At 44.4% G+C, this 9,190-nt stretch overlaps 1 protein-coding gene across 4 annotated transcripts in view; it reads left to right on the top strand.

Moving 5' to 3' along the window:
- Positions 1 to 264: 264 nt before the first annotated feature.
- LOC147638957 (protein DAY-LENGTH-DEPENDENT DELAYED-GREENING 1, chloroplastic-like) overlaps positions 265 to 9,190 on the top strand; it is a 44,380-nt gene continuing 35,454 nt past the window's right edge. For 2 of the 4 annotated variants that reach the window (XM_086785991.1, XM_086785974.1), the window contains exons 1-2: positions 265 to 374; positions 1,047 to 2,299. In XM_086785991.1, the coding sequence (XP_086642117.1) occupies positions 1,220 to 2,299 (1,080 nt within the window). In that variant the 5' untranslated portion in view covers positions 265 to 374; positions 1,047 to 1,219. Of the gene's footprint in view, positions 475 to 1,046; positions 2,300 to 9,190 lie in introns of all 4 variants that reach the window. The other 2 variants (XM_086785963.1, XM_086785984.1) reach the window with 2 other exon arrangements.

The raw sequence follows: 9,190 nt of genomic DNA, 5'->3' as shown, positions 1-9,190 counted from the left end.
AAATCATGGGTTCGGCCCTTGCTCACCCGTGCTTGCCATAGCAGAAGACATGCTCTAATAAATTGCTTGCTCCACTAGGACAATAGCCCAATCCCGTGGGGGGACGTGGGTTCAATTCTTCAATAGGGGTGGGGACAATAGCCCAGTCTCGTAAAACTAGGATTGAATCCTGGGCCCGCCAAAAAAGAAAAAAGAAAAAAGAAAAATAAAACAATCCCACTATAAATTTAATGGGCTCAACAAATAGAGAGAGTGAGAGAGATTGATATTTTGCTATCTACTAGGGGTAATAAGGACGCCACGTCTTCTAATGGGGTGGGGGCGGTTACTATTCCATTTCCATCGCAGTCCCTCCGTCGAAGCACTACACACAGGTATGCGCTATTCTTCTCCGAGCTAGAGGTTCAGTTCTTCTCGCATGGCTATGGCGACGCTTTGGTCACCTGCTCAACTTTTTTTGCGGCTTCTCTGCAGGTTATGGCTAGAGTTAGCTCGTTACTTGCCTTCGTTTGCAATCTCTATGTAGAATCACCTTGTTTACTTATTTATCTGCAAATTATGGCTAGGGTTTTGAAGCCTTGTTTTTCATTTTCTCGCAGGTTATGGCTAGTGTTAACTGGTTTCTTGTCTTGTTTGCATTCTCCTTGCAGATTATCGCTAGAATCACCTTGTTTGCATCTATTATGGCTAGGGTTTTACTGCCTTGTTTTGCATACTCTCTGCAGGTTATAGCTACTATTGTTGGTATCCCATACTATGCTTAGAGTTACAAATAGCTTGTTTGCATCTCTCTGCAGATATGGCGAGGGTTTTAATGTATTGTTTTGCATCTCTCTCTCTCTCTCTCTCTCTCTCTCTGTGCAGGAATATTTAGGATTTGGGAGCATGCTTAATTTCATTTTCCAGCTTGTAAACCATTTTAATAACTTCTTTTTGGCCTGTTTTCTCTTCAAAATAGACTGTTTATTGCAGCAATGAAGCACAAGTGATCACGGAGAAATGACTTTCTGCTTGCTAATTGCAGAATGAACTGGTTTGCTTCACAGGTTATCATGATTAAAGCCTGTAAACAGATGATCGGGATCTAATCAGCTCTTCAGGGAGCTTTGTTCCAATTAATCAGTAGGGCCATTTTTGCTGAAAAGAATCAGAACCAAAGGTTTTTTTTAATGAAAGCATCTATCTGGTGGGGATCATAAGCCTATCATGATGCGTCAACATGAGACCATTGCTTGTACAATGTTGTCCGCCTCTCTCAGGACAACTTGCAAGCAAAAGCACAGGCAAAGCTGAGACAGAATACCTTCTTTGTCAAGGCCCTCTAAACTTCCATTCTTTGCAACAACATAGTAAGAAGTTATTCGTTTTACAAAATTGTGGCACCATCTACAAATGTATCAGGAAGGTGAATGAAGATCGGGAAAGCGAGGCTGTAGTTGGGCCTACAATCCTGTCTTCAACTCAGCAACTCAACTGCATAACACAAGGCATTAGTCATTGCCGTCTTCGTGTGCAGAAGAGGTTTTCCTTCGTCCAGAATGTTGGCTCTAACCTGGCTCTCAGTGCAAGTGCATGCAGTGGTCGGTCTTTGAAAGGAAATGGGGCATTAGTTTTGTGGTATCCTAGGCTGGGCAATGAGTTCTGTAATCTCCGATCGCATGCTTTTGAAACTAGCCTGGACTTCTCAGTTGAATTTACAGGAGCTTTATGGATAAAATCTGCAAGAGGATTGAGTACATTTAGGGTGCATGCCCAAAGCGGAAACCCACGTAAAAGCTGGTGGAAACGCTTTTTGCTTGATCCAATTGACAGCGAAGACTTCTTAATACCGGTGCCAGATACAGAAGATGAAGCAGAAGGTGACCTTGATGACTCAGGTCAAAATTCAAGGGATTTTGGTGAAGGTGACAGTGGAGAAGACTGGTGCAAAGATGATATCGATCGAATGCTGGCTGATGATGCCAGTTTTGCAGCATGGCAAAATCGAAACAAAGCTCGCACTGAGCTGTGGGAATCTCAACAGCTTGGTCGTGATACTGATAATGCAGATTGGGAGGATTGGCTTGATGATAGCTGGGGTGATTACAGTAGCTATTTTGGTGGCAAAGACGGTGGCTGGTACTCTTCTCAGTCTGATTGGGAAAAAGGAGGGTTGCCTCTGTCACCTCTTAAAATGCCAGAGCGTGGCATGAGCAGAACAATGAAGGAGTTGCTTTTCCGAATTTTTGAAAATGAAGAAGAGGTGAAGGAGGATCTAGCATTTGAGGAGAAAGTGTTCCGGTTCACGTCACAGACTACTGTGAGTGTTGTCTCATCTCTGTTTTTGAGCCTTCTTTTCTCAAAGATTAGTGATTTCTGCTAGCAAGTAAATGGGGGTCTAGGGCTTCTATATGGTTTATAGATGGGCGCTTTCTTTGACATTTGGAACGCCTCCATCTCGATAGAGCTCTTGTAATAATTTTGTGTATCATTTTCACTTCCTCTCTCTCTAGTTCAAAGAACCATGCTACAACAGAGTTTTTATGGATTTAATTAGTCCTTCATACACCTTGGCACAAAATGGGATATTCTTTGTAGTCTTTGATTTACTCTTCCAAGCCTCGATTACATAGTTGTCAAGCAATCCATGCATGAAAAGAATGGCACTAAAACCAATACACAAACATTTCAGTTGGGTGGGTGGGTGACTAGAAGCCTTTAATAGACAACTTATAACCTGTGTTAATTGCCACAGTATGGGTTCAACCTCTTGCTCTTGAAGATTAGCTTTCTCTCCCTTGGCACGTCCAAAAAACTTAGGTAAACGTGTAAAATGGGAAGAGAGGGTTTCTAGTTATAGACCTCCAAAAAATAGACCATACCTACTTGTTTTACTGAATGATAATTTACATTCTTGCATCCGTAGTTGCATTTAATTAGTCCTTCATACACCTTGACACAAAATTGGGTATTCTTTGTAGTCTTTGATTTGCTCTTCCAAGCCTTGATTACATAGTTGTCAAGCAACCCATGCATGAAAAGAACAGTGCTAAAACCAATTTGGTACATCAAAAACACAAACATTTCGGTTGGGTGGGTGGGTGACTAGAGGCCTTTAGTAGTCAACTTATTGTCACTCAAGTAAACGTATTGATTCCTCTATTGAAGATTGAGATTGATCAAGACCACGAAAACCAACAGCCAAACAACTAGACACTACCCATGAACAAATAATTGGCCCAAATGCATCCTCCGGCTATGATTAGTGTAAGCACTACTTTATGAACCAACAAAAGCAAAATTGATATGCTTCTCAACTCAATTCAAATTCTTGTGCATTGATTTAATAAGGATACCTTGGTTCATAAGCCACTGAGCCACTGAAGAGATCACCAAGCACATGCGTTTTTATTGAGCATTTATTAAGTGAAGTGTATCCATCACTTTCGACATGAGAAAACCACGTGGCCTTGCAATTTGGTGCAAGCAGCCCAGTGCCAATTTACTCTATCCATAAGCATAGTCATTGAACTCACAAGAACATGCATCCATGAAAGTATAGGTGCAGATGGTACGTAAGACAGCAGGTGATATTAGGATTACCCACCTTTTATGTTAGTATAGTGGAAGTGAGATTCTTTGAACTACGTTGGTGTCACGTGCATGCCCTTGCCGTGGCTAATCTCCAGCATGAACAGCATAATCCTTGATTAGGACAGCAGTTAAGGCTTAGCATTAGGCATCATCATCATCAGCCTCAGCATCAGCATCATCATCATCAGCATTAGTATCAGCATAAGCACCATGGAGGACATGGGAACTTGGTCAGCAGCTTCCATACGACAGTCGGCAGCCAGTAGGGGACCCAGACAGCTAGTCGGCAGCATCAGTGTGAAGGCCAGCAGGTTTGGGCAAAGCATGGAGGAAAGCGCAGCAAATAAAGGTATAATTTATGATTATTTTGTCCAATAACTGGCCGAGAGTAGCAGTAGCTGGCCGGCCAGCACTTCGAACATATATATAAGCATAGGCTAGCATTTTCATTCATCATTCTGCACATTCATCATTTGAAGAAGTAGCATTCAGCATTTGGCATGTGGAAGGGGCGAGAGGTCACCCCTAAGGGGTAGACCAAGGGCCTAGATCACGTACATACTTTGATGTCACCTCTTTGTACCATATAAATAAAGAAAACCCTCACACCAACTATCTCTCCAGGCTCACGCTTGATGACTATAGAAGCCTTGGACACATTCCGAAAGTCTGAAAAATGTGCCACTCCCAATCAATGCCTGGGGTGAACATGTGAAACCAAGGAATTTCTAGGATTATGTTTGCCCCTCCTACAAGAGGGACCATGAAATCCCACACAAACTCCTTGCCTTGGATGACCAACTTAGCACTACGGGCTTCAAATTTGATACTCCTACTCATTTCTATGCTAAATCCCTCCACCTGTTTGTCTATTGAAGTCAAAGGAAAGCAGGTTTGCCGAGTAGCCTGTTCCATAATCACATCCTTGATGCTGTCTTGTCAAACAAGACAATGACCTGTTGGCCACTTATGTAGCCAAAACTCTTGAGCAACTTGTTGCGCTCATTCTCCCGGTTGTGGCCGCCCTTCTACGTATCTTCGAGCTCCGCGCCAACTGTGGAACTAGGAGTTGAAGAATTAGGGGCACCTTGGGGGTTTGTGTGGTAGCCTAGCTCACCACAGAAACCATAGAGGTTGGGATTGTGGTTTGGGGAGGGGGGTTCTTAGGACAAGCCTTCGAAATATGCCCCACTATGTGACAATAAAAGCATCGCCCCTCTTTTTTGTACTGAGCTTCCCTAGCTTGTCTAAGCTTACCATTGATCTTGCTTGCCTTGGCTTTTTGGTTTGGAGTGAGTTTCGGCACGTTGTTTGAGTTCTTGGAGCTAGATGCTCTGACCCCGATGGAGTCTGGCCCTTTGCTGCTTCATGGATTGGGAGTTGAAGAATTAGGGGCATCTTGGGGGTTTCGTATGGGAGCCTGGCTCACCATTGAAGCCATAGAGGTCAGGGCTATGGTTTGGGGAGGTAGGATGTCATGTGCATCACAGATGCCATGGACATTTCTAGGGCTAGATCCAGAAGAGGCAAGCAGATAAAGACTAGGAACCAGATAGAGTCAGACTGTGGAGCACAAGATGCAGTAGTGGACAGGTTGGACTTGGAGAAGCACCAGGGAGCAGTCGGCTGAGTTCAGGAGCTGTCGGCTGTACCAGAAGACATGTCGGCTGACATCAGCAAGGCCAGGAAGGAGTGGCAGCAGCAGGCGCAGCCAGGACAACAAGTACATCCAGTCGGCTGCATTTAAGGGCATTTAATGAAGCTGTAACTGGCCGACCAGCAGTCGGCCAGTTCATCATTTAATCCAAGGGGCTATAAATAGCCCCTTTGCTCAATGTTTGAGTCATTCCACCCACTAGGGGTGAGAGTCAGTAGGAGGGTCCCATAGGGGGCCAGAATTAGGGTTTATCACCTTTTCAAGAGGGCAGCCAAGTGCTGCAAAGATCTGTACCTTTTTTGTACATAGTATATACTGAAATTCCAGCACTTCTCACTCTCTCTCTCTACTCTCTCTCTACCTGCGTTTTTGCATCATGGTGCGTTTTTGGCATCAGGAGGTCTTCAAGAGTGTTTAGGGCTGAAAGAAGACTGACTACCCAGAGCTTCCGCGCGTTACATAGGACCTGTGTGTGTCATGTGCAAGACATGCACTGGCTAATCCCAAGCTAGTCCTGAAGAGGTAACAAGATAAAGACAGATTAGAACAATAGATTTTGGAGCATGATTTGCTAGTCTTGGCATGGAGTTGACTAGTGGTGGACAGGGTTGCTGTTGGCCAGCCAAAGCATGAAGGAAAAACACATGTCGGTACATTGTCTTTAGGACCTTGTCCAAGAAGCTGGTCATTATGTCAATTTCAGCCTATAAAAGGCAAAGGTTGCTCATTGATTAGTCCTTCAGCCCTAGCTTGGGGCTGGGTCTAGACTTAGGCATAGATTGGGTTTACACCTTTTCATTGAAGGTTGCCAAGCGCTGCAAAACAGATGTACCTTTTTGTACTTTATGATATAATGAATACTTAGCTCTCGCTCGCTCTCTTCTCTCTCTTCTGCATGCGTTTTGCATCAGCATGTTTCCAGATGGTGTTTAGGGCTGAGAGAAGACTCCCAGAGCTTTTGCATGTAACAGTGTGACTATAAAAGCATCGCCCCTCTTTTTTGTAATGATCTTGCTTAGCTTGGTTGAGCTTACCACCGGTCTTGCTTGCCTTGGCTTTTTGGTTTGGAGTGAGTTTCGGCGCGTTGTTTGAGTTGTTGGAGCCAAAGGCTTTGGTGCTTTGAGTTGGGGATGACCTTGATTAGGTCTGGCCCTTTTCCGCTCGCATTAGATGCCTTGGGTTGTTGGGTCTTGGGCTTTCCATCGATGTGCTTCATTTGGTACTTTGCGCAAGCGCAAATGCCTATTTGAAGGTCGTGAGTTCAAGCATACTTACATCCCATTGGATTTGTGTGTCTAAGCCAAAATAGGAAGTGCCCTTTCTTGTTCTCCTCACATTTACTCAACTGCAAAGCCAAGTGAGTGACCCTGTTGGCAAATTGGATAATTGGCTGTGTGTTCTTGTGCAATCCTCGGAACTTGTCCTCAAGCCGCTCAAGATAGTGAGGAGGTAAGGACCGCCTCTTGAGGTCAGTGATGAATTGGTCCCATTTATAGCGAACAACCCCAGACTGGATGTTTGCGTGGGCCCAATGTCACATGCGAAAGCTCTGGGAGTCTTCCTTTAGCCCTAAGCATTGCATAGGAACACTTGAAGCAAGAATAATTAGCATAGACAGAGAATAGAGGTACGAGAGATGGTTGTATATTCAGTATATTCATAGAGTACAAAAGGGCACATCATCTGTGGCCTTTGGTGTGATATGCAACGGAAGTCTTTGTATTGGAAGATCCTGTCACACAAATGCTCACACACACCGTCTTTTGTATCCCGAGTTTTGTGAGTTTAGCAATCCATTTCAATACTTCAAACTTTAAAGAGATGATAGAGAGATATATGAGGACTATACACCAGATTGGGTCCCAAATTACCCACTGAAGGGCCCCCTATCCCGATAACGAGATAGTATTTGCTTTATTTCTTTAGAGAGAATGACTGTGGACTGTAGATAAGCCAAACGCAAGATCTCGGAGGATCGGAAGCTTGGCTGAACTGTACACGGCTGTAAAAACACTCGATGAACTGATCTCGAGCCTATGCACTCTTCCCAAGGGCATGAGGAAGGGTTGCACACCTGAGGCTGAGAAGAGAAGATGGTGGACTGTTCTAAGCTATTTTAGAATGCTGTAAATGCTTATGAATGCTTGGTTACATTCACCAGAGGGCTGGGGCAGATGTAGATGATGCACTGAAGGCTGGATACTGATGTAAACTGATGATTCAGGGCTGAGAGCTGCTGTAGACTGAAACGCAGACCTGCAGGGATGATGCTGGAGTGAAACGCAGGCTGAATGCTGATGCTGGACAGAAAACGCAAGCTGAATACTGATGTTGGACAGAAAACGCAGATTGTAGGCTGAATTCTGGCCTGAATAGATGCTGAATGCAGGCGATAGTCGTTCACATGCAGAAAACGCAGGTGTCTTATGCTGATTTGGGGCTGATCTGATGCGCTTATGGCTGTAGGGACTGTTGAAGATGCATGCGTTGGAGAACCAAGGTTGGCTGAAGCAGACTCAAGCTCTCCAAGGGCTGGATAAGACTAGTCTAGTGCTGAAGGCAAGGGAACTCCTAGGGCTGAGGAGGAAAGCTCTTAGCACACTGAAGACTGAATGAGAAACTAAGCCCTATGCAAGCCTATTTATACTAACTAGAGGCTGGTCAAGTTGGCTGGTCATTTATTTAGTAAAGTTTATATTTATAAATGACAATAAATGCTAAATAAATGCCAGAAAATATGAAAAAATACCAGATAAATCCTAGTAAATTCCCTAAGGCTTCTAGAATGTTCTAAATGATGCACAGGCATATGAATGCATATTATGCAGAATGCAGAGTGCTTACTGATGAAAACCCTGAGGCTTCTACTGACTCTACATGCATGAATGATTCTCTTCAAGTGGGTTAAGGGACTTGACTGACTGACTGACCCGCTAAGGCTGAGGAATGACCTACGTAGCTCGTGCCTGGACTGAGGATGTACAATGGGGTCACGGCGTACGACAATTATCATCCTACTGGGTTCTAATAATGTACAACTGTGCACTGCTGATGATGAGCCAGTTTGTCACCATGCACTGAGTGCAGAGTGCATGTGACATTCCCTCCTGCTTAGCTTGGCAGTAGGTTCATGGCTTCCAAGTAGTCCGCCAATAACTGGGGGTACTCCTGGAAGAACTCCTCGTCTAGCCATACGGCTTTGTGGGTGCCTCGATCTTGGAATTTCGTATAGAATTGATGTATGCACCGACCGGAACCATGCTTCCATCGGTGAAGAAGGATCTGCTCAGGCTGAATAACTTCTGCTTCCTCTACCATGTTTGGCTGCTGTTCATCTGAAACATCAAACACTTCTGGACCAACATATGGTATTAGCCAAGAAACATGGAAAACATCATGCATTGTCCAACTGGTAGGCAACTTTAACTTCATGGAGACATCACTTAAGTCGATCACTCCACTGGGCACTTGGCATAGTTTGAAGCCACTTAAGTGCTTGGTGGTGTGTTTTCACTGTGAAAGCCTGTCCATAAAGAAAAGGCTTCCAATGTTTGAGCGTTGTGATCACACCCAAAAGCTTTTTGTTATATACCGAATAATTCTTTTCGGCGACATCCAACTTTCTACTGTAATATGCCATGGGTCTATTGTCCTACTGGAGGATTGCACCTATGGCTACATTGCTGGCATCGGTGATGACCTCGAAAGGTTCGTCCCATGATGCTAACTTTAATACAGGTGCTTCTGAGGTAGCTTTCTGGAGTGCACGGAATGCATCAAGCACCTTGCCTGTAACTGAGACTTTCTGCTTGCGAGTCTTCACCCCCTTGAGCAAGTCGGTAAGAGGTACTGCAAGGTTGGAAAACTGATGGACATGAGTACCATAGGCCTGACAAAGACCTACGAATGAACGGATTTCTTGGGTGGTCTTAGGAATGTCCCAATCTAAGGTCTCCTGAA

Source organism: Cibotium barometz, chromosome 4, assembly GCF_041138505.1.
Source record: "Cibotium barometz isolate CiBa-2024 chromosome 4, ASM4113850v1, whole genome shotgun sequence".
Lineage (NCBI taxonomy): Eukaryota > Viridiplantae > Streptophyta > Polypodiopsida > Cyatheales > Cibotiaceae > Cibotium > Cibotium barometz.
The sequence above is the reverse complement of the archived record's forward strand: the minus strand, read 5'-3'. Positions and strand labels throughout refer to the sequence as shown.